Raw genomic sequence first — 22,371 nt, forward strand, 5'->3', positions numbered from 1 at the left:
GGCCCTCTGTTCCTCATTCTGCAGCCCATATATCTATATATTGTCTCAAGTAACTGAGGTAGAACATTCTTTGAGGGTGGAAAAGAACCAGAATCCTGACTGCTTTCCTTTGAAGTTTATAGGTATAATTCCATGTTGGATAGGCTGGAGTAGCCCTGATCAAGGCAAATTTCAGAAAGACACAAGGGATCTTTTAGGTAAAACAAAACAAAACAAAACAAAACAAAACAAAACACTAAAAGGTAGAGAAAAAGACCAGATTATATACCTGCACTTACTCAGTAGGGGAGAAGAGTGTGGAGACAGATTCATGATCATATTTCTAGGCTAATAGAGTCCATCTTATTCTGATTACACTGATATGCCTTGGAGAAATGGCTGCATGTATATGTCTTAAAAACCTTACATTTAATGTGCTCTAGTCAGTGGTATACTGGTAAAGTTTTAAAAATTGACTCTCTGGAAAAACAAATGCATGTATGCACATAAGTACATATGTGTATTGTAAATTTTACTGGTAGAAAGGATGTGTGACATATAACTTTAAAATAATAAAATACGTGATATTCTTTATTGTAAATTCCATACAGCCACTAGATTTTCACAGAATGCTTTCACTGATTTCTGTGGAAATTTATGTCTGAGGCCAAACTATGGTTGCATGTTATGTGTGATTGTAGTTCTGATATGAATATTAGTTCATATCTTTGTTTATGCAAATGAGTGAAGTTGAAACAACAAAGAATGAATGACAATGAATTTTACTTATTTGTCAAAGATGTAAATACTTTGTTGAACTGGACAAGAGTTTTCAAATACTGAAGGAGTAATATCTCAGAGTTTTATGCTAGTCACATCATAATTGCTATAACAACTCATTTTTTTTAAATTTAATCTGCATTATAAATTTTTTCCATCACTTTCTTAAGTATAGACATAAGCAAATCAATAAACAATTAATAACATTTGCTTATTTCTATAATATAATTTTCCCACCACAGTCCATTTCAAGCTACCAATGTGACATCACTTAACGTGCAGTTGAGGTGTATGGTTGATGTGTGCCCCGTGTGGGTGGATAGCACTGGCAACACACAGCTATGGTAGAACTAGTCAGAAGAGCATAGGTCAAAATGTAGTGTAATAGGAAGTCATAAGTTTTGAATATGCCCTTTGCTTTTGTGATGATTAATCGTGTCAACTTGCTTGCACCCTGAGGTGCCCAGATTAAACATTATTTCTGGTGTGTCTGTATGGGTGTTTCTGGATGAGCTTAATGTTTAAATCTGTGAGCTCAGTAAAGCAGATTGCCCTTCTCCATGTTGGTGCACGTCATCCAGTCTGTTGAGGCAGTGAGGACAACAAAGGGCAGAAGAAAGAGGAGTTCACTCTTTTTATTTCCTGCGTGCCTACTTGAGCTGGGGCATTCCACCTCATTTTCTGCCCTTGGACTAAATTACACCACCAGCTCTTCCGGTTTTCCAGCTGCAGATGGCAGATCCTGGGACTTCTCAGAGTTCATAATCGTGTGAGCAAATTCCTCGTAATAAGTAACTCTTCATAATAAATCTCAATCTCTCTATAAATATGTATATGCATATATGATATATAATAAATTATGTATATAATAAAATACCTATATACATACCCATGGCTAAGTACATAAAATACATATATCTCATTATATATATGTATATATATATTCTGTTTCTCTGAAGAACTCTGAGAAGCGTCTGAGAACTCCATAAGATTTAATATAATTTATTTAATTATAAATTTATACAGGATGGTTTCAAGTAATGGCTGTGTTTCATAACCAGCTCATAATATTCCTGAAAATCTAACAATCGACACTCACATACTCACTGTCTATAATTTTTGCAAGTCAGACAGTTTTAGTATAAGAAACCTTTATCTGAGCATAAAGTAGGGGAGGGAAATACGCCAAAAGAAACCTTTTTGCCCTGGAAGAATTGGCTGGAAGTCTGTATCCAACCAGTGGACAGTAAAAATATTGACAGTTCAAGCCTGCAGGTTATAGCATGGCTCTCAGTGACATCGGACAAGCAGCTTCAACTTTAGCCTTGGTAGTGCCAAGCCCAGCAATAATAGTGAGGCAGTGAAGGGGGAGATAGGCAACACCCATAAGCAGGGCTTTCTGGAAGGTTGTTCTTTTCAAAGCCCAATCTTTAGAAGTATGTCTTAGTTTCTGTTCTCCCAGTATAAACATCAATGGAATTTTGAGTAATTTTTTTGAGTAATTGTTAAAAAGTATTTAAAGAAAGAAACCTCAGGATGAAGTCTCATCTTATGTGACTGGCCTCAAGTCTTTTCATTTTGGGCTTTAAAAGGCGATGTGCCCTTTATTCATCTCCATATTGTGATGCCTGGTTTGTGTGGCAATATGGTTAGAGGACCATAGGAAAAATAGTCAAATTAATCATGTGAGACTTTAACACCTAACGCAAACCTACAACGAAACTCCAAAATACTTATTTTTGAAAATGACCACACACAAGAACCTCAAAAAGTTGTGGTTTTATTCATTGACATTATGGGGTATGTTAAATCAACAGATGAATGAAGCATTCCTTGATGGTTGAGCTAAATTGTGAGCATTAAGACTTCTCAAAATTAACACCATCTGTGCTGGTGAGAGGATTATACATGACAAAATGAAAAATGTTTATGTTTAATTAATTTTGACGTGATACAGACAGACAACTATCACACTTCGAAGAGCAAGGCAAGTGGAATACTGAGGATCAGTACATGACACATGAATTCTGTTCTCCCTTCTTCTGCCAAAGTCTTCACTCAAGGGGTCTTATTTTGTCATGGGCTATACTAGTAAAATGAGAGTAGGGTAAAAACATAAGCCACTTGTAATTTTACAGTTCTGACTTGAGCTTGCATAATTTGAGGGGTTTTGGTCAAGGGTTAATTTCTTTCATTCTCCAAAGAGCAAAGCTAGGCAACAACCTTCACCATCCTTAAAAATACATTAAGGATCAGGCTTTAGAAAACAGGCAATTTCACTGAGTACATTTACCTGTTGGCTGGACTGATAAAAATGTAAAAAGTATAATGCCAGTGAAAAGCAAAATATATCTAAGTACAAGACTCCTGGTATGTTTAGATTTCTTGATTCTTGTCCTAGCAAGTAGCATTTCAATGAAGTAGATTTTTTGATTCATTGTCTGATTAAAAGAAAAAAAATTGTAAGCCATGGTTATTACAAATTATAAAATGTTATATAACATTGATAACATTTATAAAATTTAAATAGTACTAAGAACCCTACTGAGCGACAACAGCACTAGCTCCAGTTTGTAGGTGAGAACACTCATTAAATAACTTGGTTTGAAGTCCCACAGCTAGTTTTGGGTGGAACTAAGAAAAGAACTGAAGTTTCCTGAGTCCAAGTCCAATTTCCTTTCCATAATACTAGATTGCCAATCTTGCCCAGTAATGAGACTTGCCCACTTATTATTCCAAGCCCCTGAGGGGTTGAACAGATATTTTTTTAGATGCTACGTTTTTGTCTCTGTGACCAAATAAGAAGATGAGCAAAATTTCCAGAATTCCCTGCAGAGTGGATCACACAGGGGTTTCAGTTTGAATGGGTTTCAGCAGGCCATGTCAAATGGGGCTTGTGAAAGGAATGAATGCTGCTCCTGGTCTTAAGACCTGGCTGATCCTTTCTTTCTTTTTTTTTTTTTAATTTTATTATGTTATGTTTGTCACCATACAATACATCATTAGTTTTTGATGTAGTGATCCACGATTCATTGTGGAAAGAACCCTTTCTTAAGGAAGTGATCATTGATGGTGTCAATTATTCCCTTTATAATGTCTCTGCAGGTTCAATTCCAGAAAAGATTCGGGGAAGGGGGTGGGGAGTAATAACACTTTCCATATATTTTATCCCAACTTTTTCCCCATTTATGATTTTTTGTTGTTCAGAGACTATTTTTCACTGAAATAAATACCATATTCAGTCAGAGCAGTTGAGTTCCCTAGCCCAACTGATATATGATTCTATAAAACACAAAAGTAATACGTGGATTATAGCTTATTGAAACACCTTAAAAGAAGTAAAACCATCGAATCATATAGTATATGTTCTTAAATGTTATTGATTTTCTACCTTGTAAGTTACAATTATCAGCTCTTAATCAAGAGTAAAATGTGCTCAACAGAGGGCTTTTTATAAATGAACTTTTCTTTCTCTCCTCTTAGTTTGTATTAAACTCATCACAACCTAATAGAAATTTATACAGTTTTTAGCATAGATTTAAGCAGTCTTAATCTCACATCTCACAGATAACCATGTAGCTACTTTTCTCATTAGCATATTAGTATACATACAACCCTGAGTTGTTTTTGTTCAGTATGGTGGCTTTTTTTTTTCCTTTCTGAAACTGAACTATTTTAAAAATGTGAAGTAAAAAAAATTTAAAAATAAATAATAAAAATTTTCAAAAAATTAACAAAATAAAAATGTGAAGTAAATTGTGTTTTAGTGTATTGCAGAACTCAGTGATGCATCTTTCTCAAATCTGAAATAAAAGTGAGAAAATATTTTGAAACAAAAAAAGAGAAAAGAAGGTCTTACACGATATGGTTCAGAGTGTCTCCTCTACAATCAGCTTCAGATTTTAATTTACAGGTCATGGCCTCACAGCAAGGATTGGAACATTCCTTTAAAAGACACACAATGGAAAAGTGGGTTCAGCATTTTTTCTATAGACCAGGTGCATGCAGTTTTAGTACATGATAGCAAAAAAAATTTCAGTTTTTAAACTAAATTACTCCACTATATAGATTCCAGAGGAAATGACCAAGGAAACTTAAAAATAGAAAATAATGTTAAGTGCAATGAAAACTACCTCTAAAAAGGACAAAAATAGATTTATCCAAGAATTGCCACAAATAAATTTGGCCTAGATGATATTACATGTAAATTAATTTAAAACTTCAAGAGAATATTTCTCTGCTATTCAAACTATTTCAAGGTAGGGAAAAAAATTTAAAATTCTCAATTTATTTTACTAAGCCTGCATAATTCTGATAATGAGAGCTGGTAATGAATACACACACACATACACATGCACACACTTACACATATACACATGCACACACACCTGCATACATGCACATGTGCATTCATATGCATACACATGCATCCATACATATACACATGCACACCCACCTACACACACGCACATGTGCATTCACATGTATACGCATGCATCCATACATATACACAGGTACACATGCACACATATACACATGCATACACACCTACATACATGCACATGTGCATTCATATGTATACCCATGCATTCATACATATACACAGGCACACACACACACATATACACATGCACACTCATCTACATACATGCACATGTGCATTCATATGTGTACACATTCATCATATACACAGGCACACACACATATACACATGCATACACACATACATGCACATGTGCATTCATATGTATACACATGAATCCATACATATACACAGGCGCACACACATATACACATGCATACACACCTACATACATGCACATGTGCATTCACACGTATACACATGCATCCATACGTATAAACATGCACACACACCTACAGACATGCACATGTGCATTCATATGTATACACTTGCATCCATACATATACACAGGCACACACGCATACATGTACATACATAATTCTCATTTTTGAATATAAATGCAAAAGCTTGAATAAAATATTAACAAAACAGCAGTTTATTAATATAATAATTCTTCCATTACAACTATGCAGTGTTTTTTTTTTTCACCAAAAATACAAGGGTGTCTCCACAATACAGAATAAAGTAATATCATCCATCACATTAAGAGACTGAGGGTAGAAAACAACTAATATTATTGTGATAGATGGCAAAGATTAGAAAGTAAAGATAATCTATAAAGAAAGAAAATCTGGCTGATAAATAGCAAGAATATATCTAATAAAATAAACAGTAAGACATGGATTATTTATAGTCTATATTTTTATGAAAATTCTGACAAATACTATGAGACAAAGAAAAGATATGAAAGTATAATGGAAAGTATAAATCACATTTTCATTCTTTTTATGTAATAAAATATTTGACCTAGAAAAAATAGAGAATCAACTCTAAAAACAATGGATGAGTCACTAAGATCACTTTTTAAGGTAATAATAAAATAACATCAAAAGGAGTAATAAAGTAGAACCTAATATAAAAAGGTAAACACTACACACACTAATAGCAAAAAGAAAAATAGAAAATACTTCAGAATAAGCTTCATCATATGCAAGAACTACGTGAAAAACTATATTTAACTTTTCTGAGAAACTCAAAAGACAATTAGTCTTTTAAAACAATCAAATTGTGGGGTGTCTGGGTGGCTCAGTTGGTTAAGCATCTGCCTTTGGCTCAGGTCATGATCCCAGGGTCCTGGGATCAAGCCCAACATCAGGCTCCCTGCTCAGTGGGGAGTCTGCTTCTCCCTCTGCCCCTCACCCCGCTTGTGCTTCTCTCACTATCTCTGTTGCTGTCTCTCTCTCTTTCAAATAAATAAAATCTTTAAAACAATAAAACAATCATATTGTGAAAATCCCAGTGGCCCTCGGAGAAAAATAAGAATTTCATGCATTTCAATCAGAATCTCAATTGTATTTGTGAGCAAACTGACAAAAAAAAAGTACCAAGAGCTATATGGGAGAATGAACACTGAAGAGTGATGATGCAAATTCCACCTCAAGAAATGAACACACTTAAGACTGTTGAATCACAGATCTGTACCTCTGAAACAAATAATACATTATATGTTAAAAAAAAAAAAACAGGAAGAAGATAGCAGGAGGGGAAGAATGAAGGGGGGGAATCAGAGGGGGAGATGAACCATGAGAGATGTTGGACTTTGAAAAACAGAGGGTTCTAGAGGGGAGGGGGGTGGGAGGATGGGTTAGCCTGGTGATGGGTATTAAGGAGGGCACGTTCTGCATGGAGCACTGGGTGTCATGCACAAACAATGAATCATGGAACACTACATCAAAAACTGATGATGTAATGTATGGTGACTAACATAACATAATAATAAGAAAAAAGAAAAAAAAGAAATGAACACACTTGCCACTGCAGATATTAAAATGCATTGCATGGTTAAAGTCATTAAAATAGTGTATGATAATATCTAGGTAGATCAGCAGAATGGTTGTTTTTAAGATCTCGAAATAGACCTAAATGGGTACATAAAAATAGTAAAATAGCATATGAGATCATGGAAAATTGGATTATTCACTAAAAGATACTATATAAAGTTTATAAACTACTTTTTAGGTAGGAAAACAGCTATATAAAATTCAGCTGTTCATAAGCCTGAACTCTAGTTTTATTCAACTCCTTAAGAAGAAAATCAACACAAAATGGAAGCAATACAGGAGCTGGCTGATATACTTAGACAATTTTAGATCCTACACATCACACAGTGTTTCTCTCTCTCTCTGTCTCTCTTTGTCAGTGTGCACTGACTATAGGCCCTGGGACTGCGGAAATCAGAAGTACCCCGGCTTGTGAACAACTTCAAATGCCTTTCACCCGAGGAGCCATGTGGGAATGCAAGCAAGGAGGAATGAGATGAACTTATATCTAACTTATCATAAAGCACCAAATCACCTGCATTATTTCATATTTCATTATAACTAAAAGAATATTTGTAATACTCTTTACAAATGATTAAGTTACACTATGAAATCTTCTAATGTAATTCAACAGTTTAAAAAGTCTGAATAAATAACTGAAGCATAGAGAGAATGTATGCCCTCCCCACTGTCATGCGGCCTCTTAAAGCAATGAATGAACCTTGGGTTACCACAGGCTTCATCCATTACTGGCTTTGGATCTTTGGAACTAGTTACTTAACTTTTCAGAGTTTTACTTCTCTAAGTTGGGATAATAACAAAACCCATTCTGTAGGTTTGTTGTGTGTAATAAAGGAGATATGGTGTACATAAAAATTTATTTTGCAGATTGACACATAAAAAAAATCTCTTCAAATAGTAACTCGTTTTTTTCAGTCTTAAAAGTAAAAGAAGATTGCTAGGACCTCAGAATGTTCTCTTAGAAACTAGTGTGGGATTGCTGGCAAATATTTATCAGAGACATTCTTTACAGTACATTGATACTTTGCAGGGACAGATTTTTATAAAGATTAGCAGAATTATAGTAATTATCTTAGATGTTTTATATTAATAACCTATTTTCTACAGGTTTATGTGATTTTTCTTTCTCTCTTTCTCTGTTTCATTTACTGTCTGGTTTATACACTGGCTTGGTGAGGAAAGGCCAGCTTTCTCTATGGAGAGACCTTGCTTCTAGATCTGTAAGTGTTTTTGCTCAACAAATGATCAACTGTGACTTTAGATGATTTAAAAATTTCTGACCAATATGTCTAGGAAAGATTGTAAGTGACATGTTATGGTTAACGATTTACTTCTTTACATTGAACTTTATACAATCATGTCATAAGTGTATCCTGGCTTTTGAAATGCCTTTCAAAATGTGTCGAAAACCAGTATTAAAAACACAAGTGTGGGGCACCTGGGTGGCTCAGTAGGTTGAGCATCTGACTCTTGGTTTCAGCTTAGGTCATGATCTCAGGGTTGCAAGATGGAGTCCCACGTAAGGCTCTGTGCTCAGTGTGGATCCTGCTTAGGATTCTCTCTCTCTCCCCTTTCCCTCCTCTCTGCCTCTCCCCTAGTTTGCAATAAATAAATAAATAAATAAATAAATAAATAAATAAATAAATAATAAAGTCTTTTAAAAAAATGAAGAAAACTGCAAGTGCAAGCCTATTTTTTTTTACCATGATGCCATGTTTGTCTTTAGAAAAAATTTCCAAAAGAACATTCCTTGAAGAAGGAAAAGAAAAAGAAAACAGCATAATTCTCATGCTGCAATAACTCTCTAAAAATTTTTTAAATTGCAGATATTTTCATACCTTAGAAAAGCCACAATCACAGTCTTCTCCTAATTCCAGAAGTTGGTTCCCACACACTGGTTTCGTTATTATATTTTTAGGAATTGGTGCTTGCAGTAGGCACTTTGGTTTTTGAGATAAAATGTATTTCTTAAAATGTGAACGGCAGGATGTACTGAAATCCTTTGGGAATTTTGAACTGCAACCAGAAGAGAAATCATGAAATCTAGTGATAAATTAACATGAGAATCTGACTTCTCTAACTATATCACCTGGTTCAATGGAAATTCCAAATTCAATATCTGTTTAAGATTGCACTATGTTATATGTGGAGGGCAAAAGAGCATAAATACTACGCTAGTTGGAAAATTGTTTCCCTAAACACTGAGCTTGTAGAACTGGAAGGATTTAAATTCCTCTGTGGATCCAGTACTGTCCTAAATGGCAGGAATGATGAATGAGCCTCACCATTTGTGATCACCATTGAGGGCTGAGAGGTAAGAGATAATAATAATGAATTAATGAAAGGAAATAATTGCAGACTTAGGATATATTTGGATATATTTGTCTTCCTATTCATGAGGATTTTAAGAGCAAGGTATTCTTTTTTATTTTTCTATCCCAAGTTCTTGCAAAGTGACTGGTATTAGAAGCTAATTAATAACATAAAAATGGATTTAGTGATTAGTGATGAAGATATATAAGAATGTTGTCATCATCTTAATTAGATACATATTTTTAGAACACATATTATTATTTAATAGAATTTTGTACCTCTTAATCCCCTTCATCTATTTTGCTCAACCCCTACCCCACTGTCAACCACCAGTTTATTCTGTTTTTATAGGTATATTTCTGTTTTTGTCTGTTTGTTCATTAGTTTTATGTTTTAGATTGCATTTATAAGTAAAATAATGTGATATTTGTCTCTTTCTGTTTGATTTATTTCACTTAGCATAATACCCTCTAGGTCCGTCCACGTTGACGTGAAGGGCAAGATTTCATTCCACTGTGTGTGTGTGTAGCATTTTCTTAATCCATTCATTTATTGATGGACACTTAAGTTGTTTTCATGTCTCGACTATTATTAAAAAATATGTTATTTAAAGTTAAAATTATTTTAAGTTAAAATAACATGGTTACCATACTCATAATCTCTAACTTGGCATATTTGGAAATCTTAAATAATTAGCCCTGATAAGCTGGTCAAACCTGTGCATCAAGAGGCTATAGCGTGAATTAATGGGATTCACAGCCCTTGGTAAAAAATACCCATTCACTATATAGACTGCATCTGAATTCTTTAAGATTTAAGAAATACGTATTTTTTTCTCAGGGGTGACAAGGTCTCACCTCAGATATTGACTCATCACACAACTCCCTGAGGGACACTTGGTATAATATGGAACATCAGGCATACCAAGGACATGACCCAACTCATGTGACATCACTCCTACAAGAGCCACATTATTCTTTTTCTTAGCCTGGAAAAAATAAAAAGAAACATCTATTACTTATATTCAGTTATTTCCTAGTTTGATAAAATAGTTCGACAGATGAAAAATAATGAGACATTAAGCTCCTTTCCCTGTCATTGGCTATTGTAAAATGTTGAATTAACATTTGAAGTGGCTGGCTCCTGTGAATCCAACCATTGAATCAATGCTCAATAAATATTTTCTGAGCTAACGAGGAGTTCTTGGTGAACGATGAGTAAATTAAGGTAATTACATTCTTCCTAAGAAGTACCATACTATGTATTCAAAGGCCTCCAAAACCTATTGTCATAATGCTTGACATTGGCAGTACTTGGCCATATGACATCAAAATGCACCTTCTCTGACCTCTCTGACCGTTGATACTGAAGATAATTAATTTGAGGTTGGCTCAGGCCACAGAGGGCATCTGGGTTCCCTTTCTGTTCCAATCGTCCGGTTCTTACTCCCTAATACCAACTAAGGAATGAGGACTTCCGGGAGGGCCAAGGTAAGGAGATACTCTGTTTTATAATCCAAGGTATCTTCAGTGTAACGATTTACCAGTAGGTTCATCTCTACTTTTATTTACTGACTCAGCAAATGTTCTTTGTGTTAACTCTGTATAAGGCACCATTCTGGTCTTCATAGAGGACACAGAGTCACAGGGAGCCTCACTATGAGCTTACAAACCTCAATAACAGCAACCGAAGCGGAGGAACACAAGGAATTCGAGGCTGCCATTCCTACACGTCCATTGCTGAAGCCATTTCCACTGTGTGAAAATTACAGGTCTGTTGTCACAAGCTGAGTCTTTGGAACCATTAGCTTTTGTCAGTTATGTTTCAGATTTCCCATGTTGCTCCACCCTTTTTATATTCACTAGGCTGCAGAAAAGCCTCTGCTATTCCATAGCATTATATGATCACAGATGATCACCACCTCCAGGAGTCCATTTTAGTAAACCTGACATGGGTCTCCACATTCTTACAGGTGAGTTCCTAATGGTAGAACTTCAGCCTCTCTGACAACAGACTGAGGAGATACAATTGAACAGAAATCTCTGCCAAGAACCTTTTGGGATAATTCTCCACTCTGCCTTCATACACCCGGCACTGGTCAGCATCTGCTCACCTGAGTAGCTGTGCATGGTCATGTATCCTCATTTTCCCCAGGTTAGAACGATGCCAATTCAGAAAGTTGTGAAAGGTGCCACCTGTGTTGGGTACCACCTTGATCTTATCCTCATCTGACCAGATTTCCATACCTACCAATGCCACTCGAACATCTATGGTATTATAAATCTGTGGGAAGAGCATTTTTTTTCATGAAAATGTTTGAGATTTCTTTATTGTCTTAAATCTTTTGTTCACCATAAATGATGGATAAGTGTATCACATTTTGAAAATAGAAATCCTAGAAGTTGCCTTTGCTATATAGTACATGTGATTTTACCTTGATGTTAATCCTTGCCTGCTAAATTTCCCAAAACTCCTGACTGTGACCCTCCCAACTCCTTACTTGGTGAAACCATAGAGAAGCCCCAAGCTTCTCTGTGGAAATACATGTTTACAGGACAAATATCTTACCACATTGAGTAGGTTCATCACATCAAACACAAAGCTTCTTATCAAAGTCAGATTCCCCTTATACATGTTATACTGTAAAATATGAAATGCAAACATAATTTTAAAAAAGTTGACATGGTACAGGATTTAACATTTTAAGAAAAATTACACACTTCAACATAAGTAAATGTGTACTCATTCATGTCTGACTTATATAACACTGTGTTTCAACAAATTCTTTTTAAAGGTAAGAAAAAAAGTAGGCAACATATATATTTCAATGTTTTTCATTTTAAGTTGAAGATATCAAATTAACAATTTCAATATTTCTAACCATTTCAATATTATTAAAATTTGATTATAAAGCAATATTTGCTAATTTAAGATCACAGATTATAGTATTTTATGGATATAAATATAATTTGTAAAATATATACAGCTTTGTATCTACTCTATATTTACATAATAGGGTGAGAATTTTGAAAATATTTCAATAACCCATTCTTTTTTTGTTTTTCATCATTATGGTTGATTTCTTATAGCTCTCTGGTATTAAGTATACTTCCAATATCTGAATATATTGGCAGCAGGTGGGTATTAAAGGGTTGGAAAGTGAATGAGAACTATTGGCAGCAAAGCAGGTAGAAAAGATGTGACAATCAGGTGGCCAGAGTGCATTTTCAGCTAGGATAGCTTATTTCCTTTGCTCATTTGATAAGAAAACTTAGAAATTGACTTAACTGCTCAAGAAGCATACGTATTTCATACTCACAAAGGCATTATCCAGCACCAACAAGAGATCAATGTACTTCTCAGCCTGAAGAAAGTCTTCTTGCTTTACAAAGAGTAAAATAACATCATTAATAATCATCTTTATCCTAAAAGATTGAAAAATGTGCAATGAGATTTTTTTCCAGAGGGAAATTAAGTTAAAGAATAAGTAAGTGAATTACAGCCTTTACCTATGCCAGTAACTGTTGAACACAATGGTATACCATATATCATTGTTGAGATAATTGGAAGAAACGATGACATAGGTAATCTACACTTACCTCTGGGATATTGAGTGACCTGGAAGTTCGAATATGGCCTTGTTTCCTGCCAACACTTCTTACACCACAAGTGTGATTAGCCAGGTCTATCTCCTCCTGGTTATATGTGAGGACAGCATGTTCTTCTTGGTCTGTGCTTTTCAGAGGCTTTATCATATATCTTTGGTCATGATGTGTGAAGTATCCCCTGTGAGATACAGGCACTCATATTTCAAGATTCTCTGCCACACAGAGTCACAGTAATGACCAGAACAGAGTATACCTCTACCTAAATCATAAGCTCACAAATACAGTTTTCATTCATAGGCTTTCTAGCTAACTTTTGCTAATTTAAGTTATAATCAGTACTTGTCAATAGTAAAATGAAGTCTATATTATTTACTAGAAATTTCTGAACAAGAATTGCTAAGGTGAAGCTATCCCAGAGAATTTAGAATTTATATCATAAGCTCAATAAATATTTGTCCATAGTTTATTTATACACTTAGCAAATATTTCTTGGCAGGTCCTAGGAATATCATGGAGGACAGAGTAAAGAAGTGTTTGGATGCTGAGAACCCCAAAGGAGAGAAAGAATCATGAGCAAATCAGCCAGAGGAACAGGTTGGAACTAGTAGTAGTTTAAAGAATTCTTCTTTTTAGTAAGAAAATGAGTTCAGAAATATAAAGTGAATTAGTATGACAGAGGACTACAAATACAGCATAGATAGTCATTAAAAAATATGTCTATGAAGGCATTTTATGATATGGGAAAAGGCTTATGATATCACGTGGCATGAACCAGGTTAGAAGAACAATTATATGTATTTTATTTCATATTTCAACCATGTAAAAGATACATGTTTATATGCATAAAGGCTGCAAACATGACAAAATGTTAATGATAGCAGTCACTCCTAAGCACAATTTTGTGGTAATTATTTTCTTATTTGTACTTTTTCTTACTTTCTAAATTTTCCCTAATTGGCAAGAATTATTTTTGTAAACAGAAATATCACACACGAGCATGTGCGTGTGAACACATACACTGTTAAAAATCATGTTAAACATAATTATAAAATGATTGCAAGTGTGATACTTTAATCTTCATTTTAAAAGCATTTTATCTATGCAGAAGATTTCACCAAGATAATAAGACATGACATCCAGGAAGACTCAATTCTGTGTAATAGAATTGTACTTAATGTTTAATATTTTTGCAAGTGACTCACCTCAACCCATTACAAGTACTAATGCTGGCAACAGAATCCTTTTCATTTAGTATGTGTCCATTATAGTAGCAATGTTCCTAAAGATGGAAAAAAAGAAATATATTTTTTTAACTATAAGAATAAACATATCACAGTTGTGGTGAAAGCTGTTATTTTGAATATGTAGGAAGGTTCTTCAAATAGTGGTGGCAGCCAGACCAGTTCCCAGAAACAAAAACAGTGAGAACTTCAGAGATGTTATGACCTGTTCCACTACTGACCCTGGAAATTCCATCTGTGATGGCTGAATTGTCTTTCCGGCATTAATTGCATGATAGAAAAGTCCAAGGAGTGTGAACTTAAGTGGTCTCTGGTGAAAGTAGTTGCTGCATCTGAGAAGTGGCCAGCCCCCCTGGGATCGACAGTACTTCCAGAGAGCCCTCAGGTTTGAAGACCCTCTTTTGAGAACTTGGCTTCCCTGTGTGAGTCCCTAAGACACTGTGCATCACATATCAATAAAATGAGGTATCCATTTTTCTAGATTCCAGGGTTCTCAAGAAGTCACACTACCACTCCTAAGCCCCTCATGGGGCTAGTCCAACTTGTCATTTTAATTGGCGTGTTAGTGGAATCCCTTTACCAGCATCAAAACCACAGCAAATTTGTTCACAACTAGACAGTCATACATGGTTGGTGCTCCATATAAGCAAAGTAGGGGGTCACTTACATAGAATGATCCAACAAAGCTATTGAATAAATTCTTGTTCAAAATAAACTGACTTGTTTTAGGGTCTGAAATTCCGTCTATGTTTTTCTTGATTTGGAAGAAACCTTGTCATCATAAACATTTTCTTGTAGAGGACTTGGAAAAGGTACCAAATTAAGATATCATCAGCCATTCACACTTGAGCATGAATTAATTTAAGTGTTAGCAAAAATCCAGATATCCATGAAACCAGAGATTTTATGTGAGAGGGGAACAAAGAGCCATTTTGTGACAGAAGTTTTGCCTTTTTATAGAGACACACATGTGTGGGGTGCCCAAGGAGAGTGGCTCTGAGGAATTCACTTAGCTTGGTCACAGCCTATGATTGTCTTTTTGTATTCTCTTCCTGTTCTTACAGGAAAATCAGTCTTAGGCATTGATTTTCTATGTCTGACATCTAGGCCTTGGCATTATCTATGGCATGGTGGTTTAGTGAGACATAAAATTATATTAATTAAATAATTAATATTCCATTTCTGATCGCAGGATATATGCCTATATTGTTCAAAAATAGTAAATAGCTGTATGATGTTTCAGTAGCTACCAGGCAGAATATTTCTAACCTTTTGATAAGATGGTTTAGAGGAAAGTGGACTTGTGGTTGCTTCTACAAATGCAATACTTGGAAGCCTCCTACTATCCTTACCTTTAAAAAAAAGCTGACTATGATTTTTTCATCTTTTCATCTGTTGGCTCATTGGTCATAGACAAGCACCTTGTTTCCAAGTCCTTTGATTTCTTTTTTAATTGTCCTCGGACCTATGCATTTTACAACATAAGTGGCAGATCCCAGAAAGAATCCCAGAAAGTATTCAGAACCTACCATGTTCTGAGGGCTTGTAGTGATTTCCTCTCCTGTGGGTGAGTAATATATTTCAGTGTAGTCTGGCCGCAGGAGATGTCTGCAAAGTTCAAAAAGTTGCAAGATACACTTAGGGTGGTAATAAGGGCTAATGTTCCTGGATGATCGTTAGCACTAAAAGAATGATTATGTCTATACTGAGATACAGCAGACATTCTGACTCACTGATCCTTTTTCAACATTGGAACTCTGTTGCTGAAGCAAATCAAAGCATTAATTATGCCCATTAGATTCAAGGGAAGAATTGCCCCCAGATACTTTTCAGCTGAAAATTCTCTATCCTCAAATGGGTTATTTTGGTATTCTTTGCATCAAAGACTAACGTGCATAAAAGACCATTGTTATCAGGGAGAAGTTTACTAACAGATGTACAATTTGGTTGAGCCCCATCCCCAGGGATCTATCTCCAGGCTCTTTGCCCTGAATGACCCTTACCTACGTTCTTATAAAAATAATGGGAAGCCACGTCAAAAATTTGAGTTCATATGGGTAGAAAAGATTTTCAGTAAATTGGGAGAAGTATTAAGGAAGAAAAATATTTATCTGTGTTGCTCTCTTTGCTTTATACTTTGCATGTAATTTCCTTAGAAAGCCACAACCCTCTTAGCTAACATTAGCACAATCTAGTAACGTCTAAAACTCAACATGTTTCATGTCTTCTACTTCAAATAACATTAAATAGAGTCTCAAGAAGGTTTATTTTTCCATATTCTGTTAATATAATCTAGTGATTAGACTTTCAGGAACTACAACTTACTTGCTTTTTTGCAGATGAAGAACAACTTCTTCTCCATTTAATGTAATCTGATACTGAAGTTCAGGTTCATATCTTTCCTAAAAAATATTTAATAATATACTGATATCAATTTATATTTCTGAGTCTATGTAAAATGATTATAATACAATAATACATGTAGTATATATATATAGAATAATTACAAGTGCCTGTAATATAAAATAGTTCTCATATATTTAAAATAAGTAAAATAAAATACAAATTGTACATTAAGATGGATTTCCAAAAAGTACAATAATGCAGTAATAATACTCACAGATTAAACTAACTCTACCATGTAAGATAGGAACTTATTATTTGCCCTCCTGTACAGTATACTGTCCTGTGTATCCTAATGGATCACTAATGGTTTAATAATAAGGCACATATTTTTCTTACTTTAAAAAAACCAAACAAAATATACTAAAGAAAACCAACGAAGAACTACTAAGAATTGAGGTAAAAATTATAAGTACTTGCAACAATGTAAGAGTCAAAGAGTTAATATCTTTTTTAATTTTGTAAACCTTGCTAATTAATGAGATAATGTTGAATTCTCCATTATAAGCAAAAGGGTCAAGGAAAAGGCAATTCTGTGGGGCAGGAGGTGAGGGTACTGTTTGGTGAACTTGGCAAGAAACATTTCTTTCTAGAAATGGCTTCCCTTCCTGGGCTCTCTCCCTAGCCTCCAAACAGAGAAATGTCTAGGCAGCTTTATTTTTTCTGATCAAGTGAAATAGTTAACTCTCTTCCTACTGCTTAAATGTAAAAGCATTCTGAGAATCCTACGTTCTTTTCTGGACAAAGAGAAGCTGTGGATATGGGCTTCAAAAGTAAACTGTTAGGCATCACCTCTATTACTAAAAAGACCCTTTATTGGCTCTCTGCTTGTGAAATCCCACTATTATTCACATTACTTACCTCTTTGCCATTCTCTGTCTGGTTGTTCTGTATCTCCCTTTTGTGTAAAATGGGTAGTTTTTTAGGACGAACTACTTCATAGAGCTCTAATTCAGGTGTTTGCTTTATGGCTATTGCTGGAGAAGAAAAGAGAAAATATTAATATAATACATGTAAAGGTCTTGGGTTTTGTTTTGGTTTGGGTTGGTTGGCTTTGTTGAAATGGCATGGAAGGCTGAATTCCCATCCAGAAAGTAAGTATTAAGAAAAGCAAGGTCGTCCTTCTTCCTCCTTATCAACTTTGATAACAAAGAAATTTTATTTGCTCTATCTACTTATTCTGGAAAGACAGGGAGATGGTGAAATAATTCTTCAGAGGATTGCTCAGTACATGGAAGCTTACAGGAGCCAGGATTCTGCCTTGTAGGCCAGCTCCCCTCTTCCTCTGTAGTCCTCTTCAAAATTGTGGATTCTGCCTTGTAGGCCAGCCCCCTCTTCCTCTGTAGTCCTCTTCAAAATTGCGAGTCTTCCTCTCAGTGTTCTCAGAGATTTCTGTTTGCTTTCTATGTCTTTTTCTCTTTGTGGTGCAACCCCTGACTACCTCTTCCAAAAATCAAATTTTTCATAAGCATTTAATACCTCATTATTAGAGAAGACTCTACTAACCACTATTTTACTTTTATTTCTAAGTGTAACAATAAACCATTATGTTTTCCCTCTCATTAGCATTTACCCTCAAGACTTCAGATTTCATAGGAAACAAAATTTGTGTTATCGCCTGCTGGAGCAATTTCAAAGCATCAGATAGCAAGTAGGAAAATCAGATAGCAAGTAGGAAAATCAGATAGCAAGTAGGAAAATCAGATAGCAAGTAGGCTAAATGTCCTTCTTGATACACTTGGTATAATATTACACAGACAATTTTATATTTTGCTTGCATATTGTAGGAAGAGAACTGATATCAGAGCCAAAGGATGTGGTCTTAAGTCCTAGCTAAATGACCTTATAAAAGTTATTTTGCTTTCCTATCAGTTTACTTATCTAAAATGGAGGTTGATGTAAAAATTGAATAACATAAAATATATAAAATTATGCAGCACCAGTCTAGGAAGATGGTATAGGTGCACTTTATCTACCTTTTCTTTTAATTTTTCAATCACTCATGTAAGGTCAGTCTTATTTTTAAATGCTCCCATTTTCAAAGGTAAATGTCTATGCTTAGAGACAATTTCCCACTGAAAGACAGGGTGACCTTGGGAACACGAAGCAGTTTAACACCTGGCTGATGTGGAGAACCTGAAGGAAAATAATCAAGCAAAAATTTTCTCCTAGTCAGACCCCAGAGTTCTGCTATGATGCTATCCCAAGAAGGACTCATTACACCGGAAAACAGGAAATTTATAAATATATTACTAAGAGTTTTTTTTAATCAATGGAGAATATGAATCCAGTTAATGGAAAGAGTTGTGGGGTTGAGGTTAGAATAAATTTTAATAAATTTTAGTCTTTGTTCAGTTGGTCAATTAAGTTTTAATTTTGCTTAATACTGTAATTATGTCTAATGCTAATTTTACTTAAAAGTCTTCCTTGTCATCCATCCTAACACAATTTTTGGTCAAATTGTGTCTTGATAGATGATTGTCTCTTTATGGAGTATAAAATATCAATGTTATTCAAGATAGCATTGGAGATGGTGAGAAAATTCTTGATTTCTGATCTGGAAGTTAATCCTCTGGTGTTATTTGGGCTGTATGTTTTAGAAAATACAATTATAGATCTAGGAGAATTATTGAATGAGAAGTAAAATTTCAGGCACATCCTAACTAAATTATTATACGAATCACAACACCTTGACTATGAGCATGGAGTTTATGTAAATTGAGTAAATATACCAAAATGCAAACAGTAGTGATCTTTGGGTCATATAAGAATGTTACTTTTTCAAGGGTACTTTAAAAATGCATTAAATAATTTGACTTTTGTATAAAATGTCAATATTTTAGTGCTTACCTTGAGTTTGAATGATGAGCCAGAGGACAGAAAGTAGTGCCAAAGACATGTTGCCTACTGCGTATAGCTGAGACGTCCCACACAGCATGAAACTGGTTTCCCCAGCAGTCCAGTTTTATCTTCCTCTACTTCTCTTTACAAAAAACAAAAAACAAAACAAAATAAAACAAAAAACAAAACAGAAAAACCTCAAGCATTCTTTGTGAGATTAGGGAATGTTTCTTAATGGTGTTGGGAAATTGCCAAGAAATTGCAGTGTCAAGATCATGAGAATGTTCCTCATTTAAGAGAGGTGTTTATGTCTGTGGTTACAGCTTGTTAAGGAATTTATATCTGGACAGCAGCTTGGCCCTGGTGTTCCTATAGTGGTGGGAAAGGATCAGCTAAGGCTGAGATGCCTGTGTACATATTTGCATACTCACCAAACTGCACCACCACAATTGCCAGTCAGTAACTTTATAGAAATTGATCTACAAATTTAAAAAGGTATTAGTATTCCATACATATTTTGAGAAGTTGGCACAGAGAACACAGAATCTATAAAGCAAGTACTAGGTAAAGTCTTACAAACTTGCATATTGTAATCTCCCTGACCTTTAGTCTCCTTATCTGTAAAAACAGATAATAACAACACCTACCTCAAGTTTCTTATAAAATTTGTACAAGGTAATACACACACATGCATGACACATACACATGTAAGGCTATAAAGAATTGCACAATGTAGATTCTCCCGGCACTATGAGCCTCAACCTAATTATCCTGCATATGAAGTACATTTGAAGCACACCACTGCAGAAAAATTACAGTATTTTTCTGATTACAAAAATAATGAATTTTCATGGTCATAAATATCAAGGGAATATTTAAGAAAAAAAAGTTGGCTACCTAAAGGCCCATCATCAGGAAAGGATTTCCATTAACATTGTGGCATTTTTATATCTTTTCTATTTACTAATAAAAGAAAAGAAATAAAAGGAAATTAAAATTTATAAACTTTAGTTCTTATTGTATAGAGGGTTTTGGGAAACTGTTATTTTTCTGCACAGCATGAAGCATTTCTGTGTTTATGTGTGTCTCAGTATGTGTATATTTCTTCAATTGCCACTTCTAATTACCTCTTGTGGATAAATTACTAGTTACTAGAAATGGTATTATTTAATTAAAAAAGGTAAATCGATGTGAGATTCTTCATATACATTGACATGAAACTTCTCAGAGAGTTATCACCAAATTGCATTTCCTTTTATAGTTTTCCCAATCTAGAAATCTACGCTCTTTAACTGCTGAGGCTAATTTTCCTGATACATTTGGGGACTTACTAGGATGTGACTGTAAATTTTATAGTTACTTCCCTAGGTCTAGCTAGCCTGTTTTCCATCCTTTTATATTCTTTTGAGTCATTTAAGTTTTCTTTGTAATTTTATACTTATTTTGCTGATCCAGAAGATCAACATTCTACATACAACCTATAGTGGTTGTCATTAAAATGTAACAGAATATAATCTTAATTAACATCTCTACTATCAAATAATACAAGGCCTTGGCACAGTTTAACTCTTATCCATAACCCACTCCTTGCCACCTTACATGTTGTTGTCAAGTATTTTAGTTCTATCATGATTCTCATGCCCAAATTAGTCATTATCATTAGTTGTGTGTTTTATACAGATGATGCTAATTGAAATCACTCATATATATACCACCTTCTTTGCTCACAGGTTCTTTTAACATCAGTTCTTTTTTAAAAATAGAAATTTCCTAGTGAAACATATAGTTGACCCTTGAAAAATGTGGTGATTATGGGTGCTGACCCCCTGTGCAGTTGAAAATCTCGGTATAACTTTTAACCACCCCAAAACTTAACTACTAATAGTCTACTGTTGACCAGAAGCCTACTGATAACATAGTTGATTGACACATATTTTGTATGTTATAGGTAGTATGTACTGTATACTTACAATAAAGTAAGACAAAGAAAAGAAAATGTTAAGAAAATCATAAGGAAGAAAAAATAGATTTACAGTATTGTATTATATTTTTCTCAAAAAAAAAATCCAGGTGTAAGTGGACCTGTGCAGTTTAAACCTGTGTTGTTCTGGGTTAACTTTTCTTTGATAAACATGTCATTAAAATTTTCTTAGAGAAGCACTTTCATGTTTTCTTTTCATTTTTGCTGAGACTATTTTACCTTATTCTTTAATGGTAGTTTAGCTGGAAATACAGTTTTAGAATGATAATGTCTTTCAGTATTTGGGAGCTGTTTTATTACCTTTTGGCAACTCTTATTGCAGTTTAAAATTCTACTTTCACTCTATTAAGTGGAATTTCATCTTGTTTATTAATTATCTAACAGTATTACAAGATAAATATTTATGGAGACCATGTTAAGTTTGAGTTTATATTAAGTTAATACTACATTTCTAGGCATTCCAATATGACCCTGATACTATCCTTACTATTGAGGTATTCCTGCAACAAAGTCTAATTAAGATAAATCTACAAACAGATACAATTTGTATAAATGCTATGCATGACTGTTGAAGTTTGTGCATTGTGTTGGGGTAGATTTTAGAAGCCTATCATTTGGTGGGTGGAGAGAACTAGGTAATATTAGCTGAGAAACAAACAGGGAGGTGGTTAAGATGGTGGAGGAGTAAGGGGACCTGAAGCTTGCCTCATCCCTTGAACACAGCTAGATCATTTGAACGCCCAAAAAACCGATCGGAGGATGGAAACAGCAAAATTGCACAGCTAGAGGTAGAAAAAAAATG

The 22,371-nt window shown here is 34.6% G+C and overlaps 1 protein-coding gene across 1 annotated transcript; it reads right to left on the reverse strand.

Annotated features, from left to right (window-relative positions):
• Positions 1–2,521: 2,521 nt before the first annotated feature.
• ADAMDEC1 (ADAM like decysin 1) lies at positions 2,522–19,730 on the reverse strand. Its single transcript, XM_025873816.2, has 14 exons — positions 19,598–19,730; positions 17,609–17,724; positions 16,670–16,746; positions 15,874–15,952; positions 14,306–14,382; positions 13,095–13,281; positions 12,815–12,877; positions 12,064–12,135; positions 11,609–11,778; positions 11,168–11,249; positions 10,353–10,483; positions 9,021–9,198; positions 4,619–4,704; positions 2,522–3,200 (listed from the first exon to the last, which is right to left on the reverse strand). The coding sequence occupies exons 1-14, from the start codon at positions 19,683–19,685 to the stop codon at positions 3,194–3,196; spliced, it is 1,413 nt and encodes a 470-aa protein (XP_025729601.1). The 5' UTR covers positions 19,686–19,730; the 3' UTR covers positions 2,522–3,193.
• Positions 19,731–22,371: the final 2,641 nt, after the last annotated feature.

Source organism: Callorhinus ursinus, unplaced genomic scaffold, assembly GCF_003265705.2.
Source record: "Callorhinus ursinus isolate GAN/ISIS: 27379988/994484 unplaced genomic scaffold, GSC_fseal_2.0 scaffold4, whole genome shotgun sequence".
Classification (NCBI taxonomy): Eukaryota; Metazoa; Chordata; class Mammalia; order Carnivora; family Otariidae; genus Callorhinus; species Callorhinus ursinus.

What these genes read in the sequence shown, in the direction of transcription:
- ADAMDEC1 (XM_025873816.2), bottom strand. Translation starts at nt 19,685, where the DNA reads ATGCTGTGTGGGACGTCTCAGCTATACGCAGTAGGCAACATGTCTTTG. An exon ending in AGACAGAGAATGGCAAAGAG is followed by an intron (nt 16,747 to 17,608) that starts GTAAGTAATGTG and finishes AATATTTTTTAG; the next exon opens with GAAAGATATGAACCTGAACT. An exon ending in CTTCGGTTGCTGTTATTGAG is followed by an intron (nt 10,484 to 11,167) that starts GTTTGTAAGCTC and finishes TATTTTTTCCAG; the next exon opens with GCTAAGAAAAAGAATAATGT.